General features: G+C 37.0%; 1 protein-coding gene across 5 annotated transcripts in view; it reads left to right on the top strand.

Annotated features, from left to right (window-relative positions):
- Positions 1 to 23663, top strand: part of LOC139137064 (glutamate receptor ionotropic, kainate 2-like) — a 117637-nt gene that overhangs the window by 63638 nt on the left and 30336 nt on the right. For all 5 annotated transcript variants that reach the window (XM_070705022.1, XM_070705024.1, XM_070705025.1 and 2 more), the window contains exon 3: positions 4677 to 4838. In XM_070705022.1, the coding sequence (XP_070561123.1) occupies positions 4677 to 4838 (162 nt within the window). The remainder of the gene's footprint in view (positions 1 to 4676; positions 4839 to 23663) is intronic.

Genomic DNA, 23663 nt, shown 5'->3' on the forward strand with positions numbered 1-23663 from the left:
ACGGATTAAACCTGGCACAAGATCAGAGATTAAAAAAGAGACACTTCGCATATAGCAAGACAATCTTCCACTTTACAAGCGCTGGCAAAAAATCACTGATGTGCCTTAGGAGGCTCTTCTGCGTTAGAATACACAACATGGTCTCTGGAGAGGAAAATATATATGTGAGTGGACTAAAACAGAAGAGACGGAAGCTATCCGGGATTTGAAACCTCGTAAATTATGTCTTAAATTCGTCATCGCGGTGTCGCTATTTGCATATTAATGTCAGCGTTTAAGAGACCGTTGCAGGGTCTGTCTGAGGTAGGATGGAAGAGAAATAAAAATATAGTTAAGATAGTATGCGCCTAGAGAGTGAAAGACTTAAACTTTTGCTCAAACTTTCTGTAAGGAATCTTTCAACCATTCTCTTTCAAATCAAGAATAAAAATCGGGGGTCATCGTGTCAATTTTAGTACTAGAGAAACAAATAACTTTAGATTTACCGACATTTGATATTCAAAATGGCCGCCATCCCTGTGTTGACTCTATGGAGGAAAAATAAAATTTTCGATTTTTCGAAAAACTAAGCCAGTGAAAGTTTTCCTTTCTCCAGGAACTTCAAAATATGCCTCCACAAGTGGTAGAACAGAAAAGAATGCTAAAAGTTTGAGAGTCCGAACATCTGCCCCCTATAGGCGCTATCTACCTAAACTTCTACATAAATATATCAGTGTTGACATATAAATAGGTATGGGGATATATATTTATACACGACAGGGAAAACAGTCCAGACGGAGGGGTTAGGATATGTACAACACATGAGAAAGTGTAATTGACAAACAGAATTCGCAAATGTGTACTCAAGAATGTATTTAACATTCAAAACCACTCTTGACGTCATAACGTTTGCACAACAAGCTACTTGGCTGAAACTTTTGCTAAAGAGACGTAGTACGTGCCATACAAGTGAAATACTTAAACTTTCGCTCAAAATTTCCTCAATGTAACCTTCAACCATTTTTTCAATAAATCAAGGATAACATTCAGAGGAGTCACTGGGCAAAATTTGGTAATAGAGAAACAAATTTTATTACATTTACCGATATTTGAAGTTCAAAATGGCCGCTATCTACGGTTAAAATTAAATTATGCGATTTTTGAAAAACAGGAGGTGTGAAAGATTTCTCTTACTCCAAGAGCTTCAAAATGAGCCCGGGCAAGCGGTGGAGCAGGATAGTATTGAAAAAAACCCGCCTGAATATTAGTCTCCAAGATGCATTTAAGCTCCAATGCCCAACGTTTAGACGTACCAATCCTACTAAGCCTTACAGTGTCCAATACACATATACATAGACTAATACACAGGACATCAACCTTTCGTCAGAAGAGCAATGCGTGGGAGTTATCATGACTGAGAGGTAATTAGAAAGAAATATATAAATATATACTGCAATGTCCGGTACTTAGTACCCTCAGAGAGTGATTTTTGGACAGGAAGATATCCTCGCGAAATTTGGAAAGGAAGCACTCATTCAGAATATATTATAGATAATACAAAGAATATCTGTCGAGGTAATCAATTATTTACGGTATCTTCATCTTGATGCTACTCCCACTAAGGAACCGATTAACCAAGTAGATAATAGGAATCGCCTTGATTCAAAGTATTTAACAGGGAGAGAGAATGACTCATAATTAATTAAAATGGACCAACACGTGATTCAGGGTTTTTTAAAAGATTATTGAATTTGAAGATTGCATTTTTCTCCCGCACGTTTAACGCATCTTCAGTTTGGATTTATCTGGGTGACATCATCATAAATATCTTGTACTATACACCTTGCAGGGACGCATTTCATTTTTTTCGTTAACAACACTTTTGTCGCGATATATAAAACTCTAATATCGAAACCCACAAATAACTCTTGGTATTAAGTGAGGAGAAGCTAAATTCGACAAAATGATATGCAGAGAAATACATAGACACGCACACATACATCATGATGTTTACTTAATTGTGTATATATATTTCTAGGAAAAAGCCATCCTCAAAGATTATATATATATATATATATATATATATATATATATATATATATATATATATATATATATATGTATATATATATATAATATATATATATATATATATATATATATATATATATATATATATATGTGTGTGTGTTGTGGTGTGTGTGTGTTATATATGTATGTATGTATGTATGTATGTATGTATGTATGTATGTATGTATGTATGTATGTATGTATGTATGTATGTATCTATGTATCTATGTATCTATGTATCTATGTATGTATGTATGTATGTATGTATGTATGTATGTATGTATGTATGTATGTGTGAGTGTATGTATGTATGTGTGAGTGTATGTATGTGTGAGTGTATGTGATTTAGTAAATTACTTGACTAGTGTGCTCGTCACTTAAATTATACTTTGCTACCCACCGAAATCGTTCACATATTATAGTTTAATGCGCGCTTTCCTCACGGCCTCACAGTCTCACGATCACTATTTCTAGGGCATTTGTAATTCTTTTTAATATTTATGAAATGCATCATTATGGCTTCTCCAAAGGTTAATAGTTGTGAGTCAAACAGTTTTCTACCTCGATAACTCTATAAAAAATTTGAAATACAGTATGTGGTTTAAAAAAGGATTCCTTCAAGTTAAATGCATAAAAACATCACATATCTATAAGTATAATTACTTGTATAAATCGAACCGTTTAACACTGTACAGTAATATTTGTCCATTGTATAACCATGTTATGGCGGAGTGAGATGCTGACTGATTTGCATATATCCGCGAAGACTTAGTGTTGATACCATAAAAGTCACGACCGAAGGAGACCGTGAAAAAGTGAAAATTGAACGGGAAACATTTTTTGCCCGGTACGCTGCCATTTGGCAACCATATACCGCTTCTGAAGTGCTGTATCAAGTTTCATCCAGAACCATCCTTCGTGAGAATTTAGGGTACTGAAGTTCATCTTATAGTGAGCAGTTATCAAGCACATTCAGGTTTCACTCAGTTGCCCTCCTTGGGATCTTTGGGTGCTTAGCATTTTTTGCAGTTATTAAGTGCCGTGCCGTCAAGATTCAATTCAACTTTCTGGAGATTTGTGGTTGCTAAGGTATATCTTCCTAATGTCCGTAGATACCGGGACAGATGACGATGCGCAGGAATAGAAACAGACGTCATACACGTTTATCAGACAGATATCGAACAAACGTAAATGAGCTGTCTGTCGAGAAATGATTTCAAAATGGAATTGAATAAAAATTCATTGTAGAATAATAGCGCAATAACATTTGATAGGTCATTGGAATGCATTGATGAAAAACTGCCTCGCTTAACTCAGACTGACGTACACAGTGTGCAATATACAATACTATACAAATGAAATCTATCCCATCCCCCAATCGGAATTTAGCTGTAAATGACTTTACAGTCAACAAATGCATACCATGTTAACAAGATAAACTCAAAACGATTTTTGGAGTCGAACAAGAAGCTATTGTTTTCTGACACGCCGACTGGAAAATCCAGCAAAAGTTGTTGCTAATGGGAATTTAATGATGTACTTCCTGAACAAAATGTTGAAAAACGGGTTATCCACTGTTCAGCGCCTACGACAGTCAATAATCCCAACATTGCGTGAAATAGGATTCCGTGTTCATATGGCACCTTCCTTATTAATAAAACTTTGTAAATATTCACCGCTCCTTTCATTTCGGTCTCACCATAGAAATAAAAATTACGAAACATCTTCTGTGATAACTAAAATATAGAGCGGTGCTAGTTCTCGCTAACAAACCTTTTTGGGTTTCATTGTTGTCAAATGAATGAGTGAAATTGGTTTTATGAAGAGTGGATTGATATCATGTAATTGCAATACCTGGACCGCACTCATGAAAAGCTATAGCTGCTCAAATTACACAACGATACATCTTATTCGGGACAATGCAAAAGGTTTAATGCGTTTAATATCATAAAGACGCATGACTCGATTGCGCGGGAGATAATTTCACTGCCCTAGGGGTTAAAACCTTTATGCCCTGGAACCAGGATGTACACTTCAAAACGCCAATGCTTTTTTGTTAATGCGAGCAAACTGAGAACTAATTATTAAAACAACTTTTAATATGACTAAATTGGATCGTGTGATCATGCTGCGTCAGTGTTCATACTTCAAAGACTCTGAGAGAAACGGAGACGCTTGAATTTCCCCCTGCCATCCATCTTACCTTTTGTATAAGTAAAGAATGAGGCAGCTCAACCATTTGTGTTAAATCGATACTTTGAATAGTCAAGAGTAATCTAGGCTTTTACTTTCTTCACTTTTTGTTAAAAATAGACAATATATTTTTCCCATTGGGTCTTCCAATCCAAACAGCTGATTGTGACCCCTGATTTGTGTACTTGATTATGAAGAGGAATAGTTCAAAGAATTCTCGGCCAAAGCATGGCAGTTGTATAAAACTTTTGTTTTCAAGATGTGAATTATCCAAATGATGGTAATGACTCTGACTTTTAGCGAAACATTTCGATGCAGATTCTAGATTATTTCACAGCGGTAATGGCGCAACTTGGAATATCCAGGCCTGGTAAAACTTTTAATCGTTTTCACCATAGAAATATAATGTCCCCTCTTTCTTGCTTAACAAACAGGTGGTATATTTAGCAGAGAGGGCAGCGATCTGGCCGAAGAAGCGTTTCATCTAGCAATCGAACACGTCAATGGAAACCCAAACATTCTACCATTTACAAACCTCACAGCCAAGGTCCGGCAGTCAGACAGGTTGGTCAACCAGTTCGGCAACATTCAGAACGGTAAGTGGAGGGTTAGTAATCACGTGACTGAAATTCCACATAATGAATGGACTGTCTACGTCATACATATCATTGCAGTGCTTGATTAATAGATTAATTTCCTGAACAAAATGATTAGTAGCAGTTTAGTTATAGGTACTTGCAATCACTTAATCAATCAATGCTAGGATTTCTCCTTGTGTGTTATGAATGCCACTTAATCAAACTTTAATTCAATTTTGCATCCTTCTAAACTTCAAGGTTTAAGATGGGGTCAATGTTAAACTTGTTTAGTCAACTTGACGTCACTTTATTGAAATATCAATTTGTGCCCTCGTCTTAAAGAAGGAAGGAAACTGTCAGTTTACTGCAATGCATTGTGGGGCTTTCATCACTGAAGTGATTAACAGTCCAAAATTCCTGACAAACAGGCGACAGTTAATGCGACTCATGAATGACAGGCGTTGGGAATATTGGCCATGGAAATTCGCAGCAAATACGGCTGCCCAGTTTTTCATTTTGTATGCGGTAATATCCGCATTTGGTTTGTACCTGTTTAATATTCGCTTTACTGATCCCCGAAGACGCCATTAAAATTGATAAGCAGAAGACGTCAGCCAGGAGCGTGCATTAATGTTTGACTTACAAGACATGGGACAACTAGGATTACCCGTGTCACATTTCTAAGTCCTGGGTGGTCATATAGCGCTATATTTATTTCATAAAGTTTGGCGCGTAACTGCCACAAAGGTACTTTTGTCCCGTGTAAACCACAGAACGTCAAAGTTTTTAAGGTTCCCTGTAGTTTTTTGCTTTTAGAGAGACAAACGGGGAAATGTTTCAGTCTTCATTATATTAAGAACAATGGGTACCCTCTTTTTATAAACTGTAAATTCACTTACACTCGTGCATAAATGTATGTGTGGATTTAAGATCAATCCGCACATGTATACGCAGTTTGACTTGTTATAGTAACAGAAAGATTCTCCGACAGACTTCAACAGCCGCCCTAGTTATCTACTCGCGAGCTTTATCTTATTGATATCAAAGATATTCATCTTATCAAGACCCAACGGTCTACCTTTCCTAATGAGCTTCTGGATCGATCATGGCGAAAAAAAGAATTGTCTCAAACATATGCTCCTGCTGAATGATGGCATTTTTTAAAAACATTCCCTTAAACGATGTCAGTGACCCATCTGTTCTTAGACGCTCTGTGAATGAAATATTGCCCCTTAGTGGCGATAGTCGTTCACCTTTGTCTCATTCATCTGTATGGCTGTGCTTTGACAGGGACATTGACATGCATTAAACATTCACCTCCGTTGTATCACTTACAATAATTGGTTTCCTCCCAATGGCAAAATGGTTTTAGCCTTACCAGGGTATATGCGTTATTTTGTCAAGTAAGTAGCCGACTTTTGCAACTGATAAGATTCGTCTTCTGGATTCGAACTATTCAACTCACAAGAATAGCATACCGGGATGCCAACTTGAAATTCCTGAAGATTCTGTATGGCGTGCATGGCAGATGATATTACTAATGATTTTTATCTGTTAAATTTCCGATTGGTCGGTTTAATTCCCCTTGTTTACGATATAGTAGCCATGTCACAATCGGATACCTTAAAGCTTCTATGTTAATTAACACCACCGTGCTTCTCTCTCACCTATTTCTGAAATATTGAGTCGTGTTTGCTGTATTTGAAAGTTGTCTTCGCTACCTTCTATAGTCTTTCTTTCAAACGCCATTGCTGCCACAATAGCGTGACTTAACAAGTATGTCAACTTCTTCATAACGTTGAGTTCAGCCTTTACACAGGTGTTCTTTCTCACTCTCCTTAAAGCGTCTGAGAGAGCTGATCACATCATCCTTCTAGAAAACTCTTAACCTCTGTTGTCAATGGAACAAATGAACAAATTTGCAAAGACCAATCAATCTGATCTTTTTATGACTTCCAACAAGGCTTCATAAGCACTATGTCCAATTTAGCTTTTTATTCCGGCGAGAACCAACGATCGGATACCGAGAGATGCACTATTTTTTGCTCACCACAGTCGTTCATGAATTGACTTTGGTCGCCCAGGTTACAGCCAGAATATGCATAAAAATTTTCCTCAAAACGTCCGGCGAAACTTGGTTAAATCGAAAAAGGTATCGCTGATCTCAAGTAACACTCTATTGGCATAGTATAATGCAATATCCATTTCCCTGATTAACTACTGTTGTTTTGTTTTGTTAAATGCTTCAAAACATACTTAATTAATCTAATCCACTTAAAACTTAATTATCAACTGGCCATTGTACTTACATTTACATGACTGTAAAGTCTAAAATGGCAAGAGATGTTTGACGTACGTGTTGGTAGCACGTCCCTTTATATACCACCCTTTTGTCTTTGAATTTTCCTTTTCCTTCCTAATGACCTAAGTGTATTTAGTTTCACTGCATTATTAACTATATTCACATGCTTTACTGGCCTCGCATCACACTAATTAATTAATTCATTAATTAATTTCTTTCATCGAATCTCCGATATGACCTCTCCTTACGTCCTCGCCTCAAGGCTAGCCTTTAGAGTTTTATCAAAGATTTCTGAATTTTCAGACAGCTTCCCTATAGTGGCGTCTGTTTGATTAGATCCACACGCAAATAGGAATGTCTAAACGTAAAACTGTATTCTCTCTTGAAATTGATCATTGCAATTGCAGTTACTTACAAAATTTGAATAACGTCATCGGTTAACATCTCTTAACCTATTATATCTGGCGGTAAAAGATCATAAGACAAGTTATCAAAGGAATGGCCTCCGTCGACTTTTTTTATTTGAAGAGTTCGTTCAAAATACGTTGCGAAGCCAGTTTTCTCAAGTGATAATTTAAGTCGTTGAAAACAATATTTCGTTTACGTTGTTGTATGTTGCTGTATATTTTAATTTCTTTTTTTCCACAACTCAACCCACTATCATGCAGTAGTACAATCACTCAGTTAGATAATACTAGAAGAAACCCTCATTTAGTTGATCGATCCGAAGAGGATAAATTTCAACCCTCCAAGAACTCGAAACCGTCTTTATAACTCGAAACCGTCTTTATTTGATTGATGTGATTTCAAATGCCTATTATTAACTTAAAACAAAAGAAATAAGTAATTAACCAAGTTCAAAGACAACTGCGCCGTCAACAGCGTCAAATAAGTCATTATAGGGGGGACATGGAAGAGGTTAGAACTATGAAAAAAATTCCAGCACGGTGTTGAGTCAATGGAATGCCAATTGCTCTGTTTTTTAGTTACAGCTTATATTGCATACGGAGCCGGCAGAGCGTCAAAGTAGATGCAAATATTTGATAATCAACAAAGAAGTAAGATATATATGTTTATCATGGTTTCAATGGGAATTGTTTTTTTGATTTAAAGCTTTATTCTAGGATTACAACTATTGCCACGGAGCTTGTAATTGGGATGGCGTGATACCATTAATCGATTGCAGTATCGGATCACGTGAAAACAAACGTGTTTATGATTTGCTAATATCATGTCCATCCATTCCATTGTGTGTATATTTGCAAAGTTAAGTAATATACCGTTATTTTTCATTCGAGGGCGTGTATATTACACTGCAACTGTATTCCACGCGGTGTCCGGTTCGCCTGACAGTGTACAGTTACAGCGTGCTAGTAGCACATACGCAAAGTTTGTTCTCGATCTTCTGGAACGAGTTTCACACATTTTTCGAGGCATCTCTCAGTTTGTTCACGAGACATAACTTAAATGAAGTGCTCTTTGGCGTTGACGGTTACTCTGACATTCATAATCACTTGCTACTGTTAGCCAAAGACACATCTATGCCATGAAAATGAAACAGAGTAAACCACACTTTGCAGCTTTTATGTTGCAAGTGAAATTCAACTACCATCTAGAGTACGAAATAGCTCTGGAAAAAGACAAATTAGAGAGACATTGCAACAAATGGATTTCAATTTTACACAAAATTGTAGATAACTAAGCACTGTACTTCATTTTTATCTTAAGTTCATGTTACTAAAAAATGTTACCAATAAAACAATTTTAAATACAAAAAAAAAAAAGTTTGTTCTCGATCTGAATGACGGTCTAAATTACTCACCGTGGCGCGGCCGCGGTCGTTTTTTTTTTTGCTTGATATCACGCTGTCTGTATACTTCTTGATAAGCAATCTATAAGGGGTCACCAAAAAGTTAAACGCCATGCCATAGAGCTTCACAAGCAACACAAGCCTAAACGCCTTCTCTCCATTCAAAGATACAATTAGCTTTAGCGTCATGCTGGGCATGAACGAGGCAAGGATAAATGGCTTTCTTTGGCTGTCACGTTTTGAAGAGAGAAAGAGCTTGGGCTAGAACACCCGAGTGGTAAATTCAATTTCGGGTAAATGTTCGCCATGCACCTGTCCTCAGACTTGTATGAATCAAATGATCGCTCACGAAATGTTTTTTTTTAGTTCAAACGTTTTTTCCCGCTCTTCCTGACCATCTCATACAGCTGAAGTTCTTGTCCAGTCGTCTTAAAACAATTTTCATATGATATTCCCAATATTATAATTAAATAGTCGAGTTTTCAAGGCTTAGTAGAACATTACTGAAAGGCAGCGACAAATACATGGCATATTTTATGATTTTTAAGGGCCTTGTCAGCGAAAAATGTTATATAGAGAGTGTATCCTCACATATACATATATGTACTAGTCTGCACTAGCAGTAAATGTCAGTGCACAGATGATGTTATTTGTCAAGGTTCCTCCACAGGGGCAGATATTCGGAATTTAAAAGTTTTATATACAGCTTGTGTGACTTATTTTTGAGCTTACGGATTGAATTAAGTTTTCACTGCTTAGCTGTGCCAAAAAATGAATAATTAATGTTCCCCTCAATAGATAAAGGGATGGCCGCCATTTTGAATTTGAAATGTGGTAGTTGTTTAAATGACCCGACAGACGTACATTTCCACCGAATTTTAATATATGCCTACAGAGGTTTGAATGACATTGTAACCTGATCCTAACCTTGAGCTTGTATAATAATTGATACAAAGGCACACGCGTCACGATTACACATTCACCGCGCAGATGAACAGATCTTCTGTTCATTCATTTTCAGCCTGCCAGTTGGCCATGTGAGACAAAACCCAATCCCGTCAGGCTTAGCGCCAGTGAATGATTAAACGTGGAGTCAGATAACGTGATAATGCCTATCATAATCGAGCGCGCAATTTAATATACAGTCGTATAATTACTCAATTAACTGACAGCATCCTATTGGCAAGACCCCACTGCTCTCCACCCGTGCACAGTCAATTAACACCTGGTGAACAGACATTAACTTCCATCTATTTGACAACTCGTGGTGCGATAAAACCCGACCTACGTTTGTTGGAATTGAAGTCGACACGGACAAAGAAGTCAATTTTTCCGACTACATCTGTGCCACCGGAGATCACTTCAAGGCAATAATACTCGAATTCCTCCTTATTTTAATATGTTTTGTAAGCACAGAAGTGCTCTCCGTCAAAACCGTCCATTGCCGCTGTCAATCAATTTTTGATCAGCCGAGACGCTTGTCAAAGCAAAGTTCGCCTGACCTCGTAATGTAATCTGGACATACTGGCGTTCTATCTAATACTAATTTCCCAGTTAGTACTGTGATAAATCTGGCTCTTTGATAAACATTGTTTTATTAACGTTGGTGTATGGGGTCACGCCACCTACAATGTCGTTTCTTTATATTGATGTAGCCCGTAAAACGTTACTAATAGTTCGATCAATACATTCACACGAGTTATTGACCCAGTGTAATATTACACGGCCATTCTCTTCAAAAGTCACACACATTTTGCAGTAAAACCTCTACGAGGTGCGAAACATCGACCGTATTTCACGTTTAGTCTCGCGGACACCTTTAACCGTACAGCAGCATTCATAAACCCGAAGGACGTACTTCAATCGTTCGCATACACAGACCGTAACATTGACACGCGTTATTAGCCGATAACACGCAGTTTCGTCTGGTCTCCCGTTACTTCTTGGTTGTTTCAATGCGATGTGTTTGGATGGAAAATTTGAGTTGTGAATTTTCTTTGAAATTCTCTAATGAGTAGAATATTATATACCGTTTATGGAAATATCGTACGCTGCCTCTCGGAATACAATCTCCTTGGTTTAACTATTTTCATTCAGCCGATTATTTGAAATTTCCTGAACCCTGTGTAGCCTACATCATGAATACCGTTATAATTGAAAAGGGTACAAATATTCTATTATGTAACAAATCACGATTAAATGTAAAATTAATTTTCAGTGAGCGTGTAAAGTATATCACTGTAGTGGATTTGCGTGTCTATTTGAAATCAGACCAGCCCGGACATCGATGCTTTGGTGACAATTTGGCGGGAAGAGTTTGATAAGGTGTGCCTAATAGCGTCATTATTTGATTCAAATAAATTAAACAGTGGCCCAGCTCACACTCAGCCACTCGGCTTAGCATAGACGAGCTTTTAAACCCCCATTTGAGACGAGACGATTACTGCCAAACACCTGGGAAGCGATTTTTCTCCGACCGTCGCGTGACTAGTGATAGTTTTAACGAAAGGTAACTCTACGCGAGAACCCGCGAGACGGAAAGAGATGTTCAGTCATTGAAGAGAGCAAAAAGTTGCATAACTTTAACTACATTGAAGGATTAATGGTATTAAAGAATGTTTATATGAATTATACAGCCATTAATTATTAGGTCAATAAATGGGATAGCTCACAAAGTTGGAGCGAATATCCTTGATCTCAAGAGAGGTTACATTTGAAATGGTGGACAATGATTTCTTTGTCTTTTATAGCAAGAATAATAATAGCCGAGATTTGCGAAAATCTTCGCTTTGATTTGTTTTGGTCGTTTGAAAACTGGTTTTGGTCACTGAAAAGAATCCGTTTTCAGTAAGATAAATAGTTAATCCCTGTGTTAGATATCATGGAGATTCGTATTCTTTTCGCATATGGAACATGAAATATTTGTGGTTGTATCCAAGGTTACGCTGCCTAAAATTGACTTTCAAAACTTTCGTCCAGTGTGTGCTTGGAGCAGTTTTAAATAGCAAGTACTCAGGTTGTCGATAGAAAACTGACAATTTTATGAAGGATATTTTAATTAATACCCTTTCGATTTATAAATTGGTGTGTTTTTTCAAAAGAATTCGATGCAGGAGCTTTAGTCCAAAAGTCCTACTTTGTGAACCATGTTCCGGCCTAAATATGTGTTCATCGACACTGAGAAAAAACACGTAATGTTTATTATCTTCGTTTTTTCCCATTTTTTTGATAACGTCATAAACTTGCCAGGAAAGACAATATAAAACATCAACATAATTTGATGTGATTCGATACCTCCGTTACGATATGACTCTTTATTCTCCTTGAAAGATCGCGGTGCTCTTCGCCGAAGAGTATTGAGAACCCGGGTGTTCTTTTTCTTCGTGTTACATTTTCTGTAATCTTTTAATGGACGTTTGTTTTTAAGCAAAGCCCTGCGAGCGACATATTGTACCGTGCATTTATCACGCGCCGACAGTAATTTTGCGCTCGTTGGAGGAATTTATGTCCGAGATACAAATCACCGCACAACCAGCAAATGTTGTCGGCCGTAAACCATCCAGGGACTTGAGTATACATATCTAAAAACTCTGACATTCCGTCTTGCACAGTATCTTTGAAATCATTCTGTATACATATTCTCCCATGAGTCTGTCTGTCTGCCTGTCCATCTGTCTCCAAAACTGTCTTGTTATCCGCCTTTTGCCCGCTTGACTTGGTGTATTGTTTGCTGGAAGTTTATTTGCTGAATTTTACGTCTCTCTCTCCTCTCCTCACCAAAATTCATCGACTTTTTATCAATATTTTTCCAATTTGCCACGAAAATTGTATATGTGAATGTAATTGAATTTTAAGTATTGAAAGAACTGTGAAAATGGTTTTAGTGTGTAACTTGTGCATCAACGAGACTCACTAAGCGAAACTGTAATAGTAGGGACAAGATAATTTGCATATTATATAAAGAGAAAGGGGCCAGTCCGCTGCTTCAAATAAGCACAACAGAGCAGATTTGTTTGAATAGCAGTGTCCGAGAAACGAGGTATATTTTCTGAGCGTGTAGTGTGATGTTTACCTGTGATGTTCAGTTGGTTACATTTTATGCCACCGGCACTGAAACGCATGAAAACGTTCTTGGATTCAGATTCACACTATGGCGCTGTGATTATTGGAGCGAGCACAAATATTTATCAAAATGTGCACCACCTGTTGGTGCACCTCCGAACGTCTAGGCTTTTTTAAAATTAATGCTCATTTTATGGACACTTTCTTATTTGAAAGTCTCATTTGAAAACTATTTTTATCAAGGCTGGCTGTCATAAAATACTCTCAATCACGCAGTATCATCATATTAGCAATCTTATGTCAAAGCATATACATTGTACAATATTCTGTGTAAAGGATGAACAAACTGGGTAATTGCCAACCGTTTTGACCACATTAACGGATGCGCGTGTTTATTGTTTTGAACCTCTGGTTTAATGCAAATAAATAAACGTAGCGACATTCCACAGTGTTCGGGAATCACGCGAGTCGATGTAGGATCCCATAGATATCAAATCTTTCACGGGTTTTCGAATTCCTTGAACATCAAGTCTACTTATGACATCTTCAAGGATGTAAGTCATGTTTCATTGTAACTATGAGTTCCTTGCATATTTAATCAATTTACTAACTGCGGGGCTGCAAAAAATCAAGCCTTTTTTGATTCAAGCATTGTATTTTTTAACAATTTTGATCCAGTAATCTTGTTTCTGTATTCAAAGTTTCAAAGTGCTGATCTCATGCACACACCAGTGACATTCTGAAAGTTTCGCCAGACTGATGATTACTGACTTACTCAGGTGATCACAGACGTCCCAGTCTGACCATTTGAAGCAAAGTTATAAGGCCGCAGCTTCTTTTGTGTGCTTCACCTCATAGGGCATCAATTTGATCTTTTGGTATGCATTATGAGGCCGTCTTCCTTTGATGTATAATCGTTATCTATCGGCCTTTCCAAGAATGTCAATTTTAAAAATTGTGAAGTCAATCATTATTTTATGTATTGGCGCCGTTTGGAAATGGAAGGACGGACTGCTTTCATCACTCGTGCAATTCCGATTCTAAATTGCTTTTATCGAGATGGCATCCTTGATGTTTTGTTATTTCGGAACAAGTTTTAATGATATTTCTGTAGGTAAATGACAGCATCGTAATAAAGTTATTGTAATTGCTATAATTCAAGAGAAAGGACCTCTATTTCCAGTGTGAAAATACAATTATAATTAATTATCAAGTACACGTGTAACAGAGGTCTGTAAATTATTTTGTTCTTCGAGGTTAATTGCAACCTTGTAGTTAACAGCATGACAATGCGGTACATAAGATTCCCACTATACTAACGTCCGTTGATGCACTTTATTAATAAATATGTGCATATGTATATAACGTATTTATTACATACCTCGGTGTGACTACAAATCAGTGCATTGATTAGAATAGGTACATCCGGGGAGTTAGTGGGCCGTGTGAACGATGTACGGACCGGTTTCCATGGTTACTAGGTCCGCTGAAGCCCTTCGACGTTTTCGACTTCAAAGTAGACACTTAACGCTAGATGTAAAATATCCATGCGCGCACTGCTATTTTGACTTTCGTTAAAATCTGTTTCATGTTGGTCGATAATGTTAAAATTGTTTGAGAATTCCCGGTATGTAACCAAATGCCATATAGCATTAACTGTGAAGAGGCATGTAATAAAAATATTATTACCTGAATACATGGTTCTAAGGGTCCTCGCAACAGGAGACAATTTGCTCTCCTGGCGTTGGACAAAATGTCACCTGCTCTCGGGTACATAAACCCATGTATTCAGGCAGTAATATATATTACACATTGTGTTATATATATATATATATATATATATATATATATATATATATATATATATATATATATATATATATATATATACGTATACATATAACATACATATACATATACATATATATAATATATACATATATATGTATATGTACATGTATGTATATATATGTATACGTATATGTATGTATATACATATTATATATATATATATATATATATATATATATATATATATATTATATATAAATATTTATCATTGCATTTATAATCACTATCATTATTGCTGTTGCTGCCGTCGTCGTTATCATAATTTCAATCCAATTTTATTCTATGTGAGCCTCACATATGCTGTCAATGAATAATAACCACTCTATGGTAGTGATTGTGATGCGGTGTAAACCAACGTTACGTTCTGCAGCTTTTTAGGATTTATCTCTCCCTTCCACGTTTAATCATAACGCTGTGGCATTTGGATGCTAAGATGGATGGGAGCAGAGACATATGATAAGATCTGTTCCATTTTTCTTGTATTCGAAAATCTCATACAGAACTGCCTTAGCAAACAATCCAAATGGCATCGATGTGATGTGCAATAAATATTTAATGGGGCTCTGACACCTTCAAGTTTCTGCAAAGGGTCAGGCAAAGTTTGAAGCAATTAAAGTTGATCGATAAAATATCAGATTCTACAGAATACGAGATGTGCAGGCAGATTGCGGGACTTGCATCCATCAGTCCCTGGTCGGTCCATGTTAAAAGGTATCTTTAATAAGTTCAGTAATTTCCTAGCGCCTGTCATCTCGGTATGATTTCAGAGCAGTGGTAAACATCTCAGCACATGCCTGTACATGGTCCTCACTGCATCTATTACTGCAGTCACGGTTGTTGATATATGAGTGAGCAGATAAGGCCTCAAATCCTGTGTTACCCCTCAAAGCCTGCTGCTACGCCGTAAAAGTGGAAGATTTATGATTTTTCAACTTCTGAGATATGGCATGCCAATCACACAGGGATACCTATGAGACATACCAAACAAACAAACACCGTCACGTGTATTTGTGCATTGGGATGCTTTACGTCTTACTGGTCAACATCCGGGGAATAGTTCAGGTCTCCTCACATACTTGTGCACGCAACATTGCATATAGCAATGGCATTACACTTTTATAAACGGGCTTGTATCGTGGTACCATTACAGCCCTGAACCATTTTTACTAACGCAGAATTGTAGTGGCACCATGTGTTTGTGATATGAACGGCACTGGGTATATTACTGAAATGGAATTGCGGTATGTTTCTGATGAGGAACGACTTTATAAACAAACTCCTACATTCAGACATAGTGTAAAACACTTTTGAATTACCTGCATGGTTTGTATTAGTGAAATCGGAACTTAAACTAAATGAGTGGGTTGTAATGAAGCTAGCAAGCCACGTTGACCTTATTTATATAGGGAAATGTTTAAATTAGCTGCTTCTTAACTTAGCAAGCCCTAGGCGATAGCTTAATGAGTGACTGTTTACAGTAATATGATGGTCACAATTAAGTATATTTATGTGAGTTTACGTACGTTTAGATCATTGATGATATATTGTATTTCAGCCTTCAAATATCATTAGTCGGTTACACATATATCGTATATCTGTCAGGCAAATGGCATCTGTAAGTCATCAGTGATATTTGTCATTTGAATTTGACCTTGTTTTATTTACTCAATGCTTGGCATACGGTAGGCGCCATATGTGGAGTAGGATATGTTCATTCACGACATCACTTCACGGTTATTTCGACCATAAGCCAAAATATACTTCTTTTTATTTGACTGTTCTATAGGATTTTTGGACTTTCTACAGGTCATTTGGCGTCCTTTTTAAAAGCGCAATGAACAAGTATGCCTTGAATATTTCGCAAAGGTGTTACACAAAACCATTTATGGCATAAACTGAGATAGGTACGAGAACTGACAATGGATCTAAATACTTTGATCTGTTGTGTTACAGCACCAAGAGATATTGCCTTCCATGTATGACCTTTTTCCATACTTGGATAAAAATCTTTCTGACCCCAACACCATTGACCTATACTTGTTTTCTTGCGAATGGATGCATTATTCCTGTTCGGAATAAGTGCAACACTATCGGGAAAGATAACGTCTCCTGCGAATGAGAAAAAAAGTAATGATGGATCATTTTTGTCACGGCCACAAAAACACGTGATCTGTCTTGTCTGTTTGAAAGGGTTAAAGAATATCGATTTTGTCATTATGCGAGATGAGGGCTGCGCCAGATAATTTGCGAGTGTAGCGACCACCTCTCGACTTATTTTCCCTCGCATTTTTTCATCAGTTACTTTCTGCATGTTTGCAAATAATCTTATAATTCATTGATAGGATTGCTGTCTTGGTTTTGGGGATTTCTGAAAGTTACATGTGTGTGATTTAAATAAAAAAGCATACATTATTGACGGCTGCTAGGGTCTAGAAAAGAAGACGTTTACAATTTAATCAAACTTTGAATAAACCCAAGGGATTAGCTCGTCCCATTAGTGGATCATCCGAAGAACATTCCTTTTACTATTGACAAAATCCGTTTTACTATCATTATCTGCCTAACAGCTAGAAACGCTTTTAGCCGTGTTTTGGACTACTTTACCTGTGTCTGTGATCTTTACAAAACATTACTCAAACATTTCACTGGAGCTTAGATTTGAATAGATGTGAAACATTATCCTATCTTAAGTCAGCTTAAGTTAGCTTTCTGCGTAAAGGCAATGATAGTGAAATTTTTCACGTTTAAACCAAGATTACTATACCCTATCGTGTATGGCAAAATGCCATGCAATGTATCTCGTGTTTTAAAAATTTTAGAAAGAAATAACCAATTGAATATAGTATATTGTTACCGTACGCATATTCGTTCATTTGACTATGTACCAGGGCAGAATTACTAATGGGCGGAATACACATATAAAGGTCGTATCAGATGAATTGTTAAAATATGGTTTCGTTCTGGATTGCATATATCTTTCATATAAGATGGAACGTTCTGGCAAAATCGCCTCATTATGCACAGTTCAATATGAATCAACCTACCATAGGATTTATGTTTTCACATACCAGCTTGAAACATTTTGATATCGATACGTGAATAATACATGAAGTGAAAGTTCCAACCGCGATGAAAGGTCAAGAGGTCGACATGTAAGGAATTATAAGGGTACACCACGTTCGTAGAGCTATGCTTGATTATAAAATTGGGCAATTTTTAGTACACCGACATCTCTCGAGAGCCAATTTATTCATAAATGGTTGTATATCCGAATAGCTTTTGCAACGGAATAGCAGTTGATTTAAAATGTGTCCTTGGAAGTTTCAGGGCCGAATAATTTCCATGAATCATTAGTATGGGATTCGGTGTAAATAAGTTTGAAGTTCCCTTCATGAGCCATGATAGTTGACTTTGACCGCAAAAACTAAACGAACGGGGTTACTACGGTCAATTTAATCGTAGAGATAGATAACGATAAGGTCTACTAAAGTCCTACTTGCATGAAATTTAAGGAGTTTGTATTAAAATTGTCGCCTGTCCACTTTAGAACACCAAGGCCGCAGAAGCACAATTTGATGTGCTCTTCAACTCAAACAGCCTCGCCGTAACTAATAGGGTATCGGCTTTTTCTACATCATAACCCAAAGATGTACGATGCCACATAGCTGCGCAAGAAAACCCCCAAAACAGAAAAAAAATTCTCTTACCTATATTTCTCGCTTTGAACTTAACCTTTGGCGTGCGTTTTATAGCCTCTAGAAATAACAAACGCAAAGATTGGCACTACTTGACAAACAACTGTGAGTACTGAATGTCAAGTTCCATGAAGTCAACGGTTCATTAGATGGTTCATTAGCGGCGTCTAGGGATTGTCTGCACTTCATCAATCAGTCGTTGGCTCATCACACATATGTGTTCCGAGACAAGAGACAAACGATACACGAGGCACCACTGGCAACACTGTGACTAGTACACCTCAGTTACAAGAATGAGAAAAAGAATGAGAATAAGTAGTCGAAGACAAGTACAAATTATGAATTATATAGCAAATTTTGATTGATCTCATGAATAATAGATTATATTCCTTGTTTAAATTAGAAAAAAAGTTAAATTTAGGCCAATGGCGTAATTTCCAACCTGTCATCTACCCTAATTACAGAGATATTAAGAAAAAAAAATATATATGTATATATAAATATATATAACCTACATGTATAATATAATATAGTAATACTACATATAATATAATATATTTATATATAATATAATATAACATTATATGCATGTATAATATTATATATTCGTATTGATATATAAAATGTATGTATATGTATATATATATATATATTTAAATATAGAAACATATAGATACATTATATACAATTTATATACAAATATAGATACATTGCATTGAGAAGAAGAAAAATAACAAGATTTTTTAATTTTTCAAATGAACAATTAATACTAAAATCAATGTCTTTTACACTAAAGTACATATCTAATCAATTCACTATTTAAAGACGAAAAAAGGAAACACGAAAACGCCGAAAATAATAAGACGGACAGAAATGACTGTTTAACTGGAAAAACGATGAAACAAACTGAAAAAATAAGAAATTGGCTGTAATGATCAATGATTAACCACTGATACACTGGAAGAGCAACTTGAAACTGGAGGAAATGTACGTTAAAAAGGGCAAAACTTCAAAAGCGACGACTCAAACGCGGGGAGAAGACAGTGGATATAATTGTGAGCAGAAATGACAGCTGAAAATACCACGGCGACAGGAAGATAAATATCAGAGATTTCCGAAAGAATGCACAATTTTAGTCAATAGCATAAGGCAAGATGAGAATTCTCCTTGAAAAGCAGAAAAGCAAATTGGGCAATGGGCGTATACACTGTACTATCGATCACTTTAACTAGAATGTATGAAGTGTCAAATAGCCCTGCACGGTCGAAATTACTAGAGGCCTTTATTGTAGTCGAATTTTTAGTTTCATCACTGACAGTTGTATTTGTATCAACTTGTTGTTCATCCATACCACAGAGGTACATAGTACCTTTGAAAAAAACAAATAACCCAGACACTCACGTTAATGTTCAGAACACAATTTTGAAGGTATACTCGAGGGGGATATGCCACGGCTTCTTCAGATTACCTGTGGACCCTAAAGAATATGGCGTGTTCGATTCTACAGTTTGCAACCCGTCATGATCAATGAATGGACAGCATGATGTTGACAGGCGAAGAAGCATTACGGTCGAGGGGGTACTCCGCAATACCCATCGGACAAAAGTTTATTTTTAGAGTGTGTGCTTTTTTTGACAGGTTTGGGACGTGAGCATATCCCATTGCCTATCTATCGGCGCCGATATTTGAATAAGTTTTTGAATATGTTATATGCGCCTGTCAACAATAATAAGCTGTATGCATTCAACTGTTTCAGCATAGAATTATCAATGCAGGGGGAAAATATCCTATTCCGATTGCTCTATGCTCTTCGGGATGTCTTACCATCATTAAATACCGTCATTTATAGCTGCACACGTGTGCATTCCGTTCACCGTACGTAGAATTAGGGATAATTTAAATATTTTACCATGATTTGAACAAGACTGAGGGTGATTTCAATGCTAGCCTTTTGCATCACTCTTGTCCACACATCTAAAAGTTAGCCATGTTAAAATCCCATGCGATATGTACGGTTATATCTACATCTCGGACAGTAATCTTTTCATGACAGTCTCCTGTGAGAATCTGTCATGAATATGCATGTCGTCTGCTTGCCCTTCGCTCGAGACGTCTCACTAGCTCCTAGGATAAATCGTACTGTCCGCAAATAACTCGTTCATTAGCCATATCATACCAATAAATTATTAGGTAAATACTACGTAATTCTCACCGGGGACACCAACTTTAATTGAGGGAGAGAAATGATTTTTTAACACGGCGCCATTTAATTTGAAGATGAATTGAATTAGCATGAACAACGAAAATAAATAAGGCCGCGCCATTGGTTATCAGGAAGCAATAAAATTAAAACCGGCGGGAAGAGCTACAAGGTGAGGTCAATATTTACAAATTGTGACCTATCGGCAAATGCTGCCTCTGTACTCCAGTCATGTGTTTAGCGATCAGCCTTTAATAAACGGGGAAAACGATAGAATCGACCACCATGTCTGCCATATCTTCTTGAGTAAGGAGAAACCGACGAAACGAGATGAAGAAGTCATATGAAGATGTGTCAAAATGCAATATCCTTTTCAATTGATTGCAATTTGTAACTCTGTCTCAGCGATTTTCCGGTCTCGGGTTATTATCTTGATTTGAATGACAGTGCAATAAATTGACTTTCATCTCCCTGGTCACATCCGTGTCCCTTGATATCCCCATCCTGCCGAGCAAATTTTACTATTTGATTCGGCAAGATACTCAGGTGCCGTCGTTTCTTACTTGATTCTGCCATTTTTCCCCGTTACGGGTTTCGTGGTAGCGGCCATCGATCTACAGTGACAAGAGAAACGCAGTGCAGGAACAGAAAATGAACCGAGCGCAAGGCAGGGTGAGGATTCACCAAAACTAAAGCGGCACTGACAAAGTTGTACATGCCCCCGCCAAATTGTTTTTATGATCATTATAAGAAATCAAGCACGATGATGATGATGATGGTGGTGATGATGATGATGATGATGATGATGATGATGGTAATGATGATGGTGGTGGTGCTGCTGCTGCTGGTGGTGCTGGTGGTGAAGCTAGTACAAGAGACCTGTTCCCGCTTGTCAGTATCCAAGGGAGATAACAATCTGTTCCATCCGATACTCTGCTTTAATGTGGTTTATCAAAATAAGTGATGTAAACAGCAAACAATTGAAGGCCGTATCATGAATGCATATTCATGCACGCATGAAACTGACTACAGACGCATATTTGTTAGCGTGTGGTCTATTTCACGCATGCGTTCTTTGGGAGTTAATGTGAAAAGTAAAACAGGGACAGTTTGACTGTTTATGGATGCAACGTGGTAGTTAACCTTGCTTCTGTTGTTCAACAAGTCCAGCTCGTTTCTATAACACGCTATATGTGGACGAATGACCCGCCACCAGCTACTGTCGGCAGTTATCTGTCGTAAAAGAGGCTGCACTATTATTGCGACAAAGTCGCTATTCTGGGCATATCTCTCATTAAAACTGTATAATTTTAAATGTCAGTACCCTGATCAAAAGAAGCATCAGAGACGAAGAAAAAATATTGTCTTCGACTTAAAATTGCATTTAGAACTAGTTAAGAATGTGTGGGCGTCATTTTTGTGTTTACTCGTAAAATCTGCAAAAAGCGATATTAGTTTAGTAATTTCTGCAAGCATCGATGGAAAAGTGTTGCAGTAAATCATGTCGTGCATGACCAACATTATTTAGATATCCTTGGGTAATTTTTCTGAGGGTATATTTTTCAGGGAAAACAGTAAATAAATTGAAGAGAATTTGCCATCATTAATGGCCCGGCGTAATGAATGAATTTAATATAGGAATATAAACAAATGCATTTTATCAAAGTACGAAACAGAGGATACAAGCTGAGTAGATCTGAGAGACACAGAGAGAGAGAGAGAGAGAGAGAGAGAGAGAGAGAGAGAGAGAGAGAGAGAGAGAGCTACCGTATAGAATAAAATTGATATTCTAATTACAAGGCGCCATACATGCGACAACGTGTTTTTACATTTTTCTATAGTTAGTACTTTCGTCATCTGTTGCCAACACGGTTCTGTTCCAGACGTCAGGTGCGCGGCGCTCGACCAAAATATGTCTGATTAATTAACAATATCGTCAGTTTGCAGTCAAAGTAATCATGCGTATTATTTTCTCTACTCACTTGGGACATGAGTTTTGGCAAGTGGCGTCTTGAACAGCGAAATATAGATGTAAACTATATATAATATATAAATATATATAAATATATATATATATATATATATATATATATATATATAATATATATATATATATGTAAACTATATATATATACTTGCGTTTTGAATCGTTCATGTAAATCAATTTTTGGTTTTGGTCATAGGTCGAGAAGGTACTATATTTTCCATATGCTTAAAACGTTAACTATATATCCGTTTTCGATAGCTAATAGAAATATTTTGTTGATTTTTATCATACTTCGAGTGGGCAATCATTTTTTATTTTCCTGGTGCTTAAAGACTTCTCTGCATAAATATCATTACTTCTTTAATTATGTATGCAATTTACAAACAAGAACTGAAAACAGGGGATGTTTGTATATTTTTAGTAGCTGAATCACACGGATCTTTTGATAAACGACCTTGAGCGTGGCACCATTTGTTAGTGTGTTGGTCTTTTGATTCCCAGGTCAGCCTCAGATGTGTCCCGGTCCACATTTTTTTGAGAAATACGACCCATCTATTAGCTCTTCAGTGGTAATATTTGAGTCGTCACGTGTTGCACTCGACCAGTGGGAAAGATTCAAGCACTGATAAAAAGCCCATAATTTCTCTCCGTGGGACCCTTCATGCATGACGAGTGTGTTGTTCCAGTGTAATCACTGGCGCTTGAAATTCTGAATGCATAGAAAAGTCCGTCATTTCACTGTGCCGTTACCCCTACCTCTATTATCGGTTTTATACAAGGCAAAGGTCTACCTCCTCACGAAGAAAAACATGTTTTGTTGCTGATTAACGGCGTATTCCTCACCTTTGCAAGCGTTATGTCAACCAACTGCATGCTGCTTTCACTTAGCGAAGCTAGGAAGCTGCTTTTGCGAGAAAATTGTTTCATGTCTATAGT

This window comes from Ptychodera flava, chromosome 7 (assembly GCF_041260155.1).
Source record: "Ptychodera flava strain L36383 chromosome 7, AS_Pfla_20210202, whole genome shotgun sequence".
Taxonomy (NCBI): domain Eukaryota; kingdom Metazoa; phylum Hemichordata; class Enteropneusta; family Ptychoderidae; genus Ptychodera; species Ptychodera flava.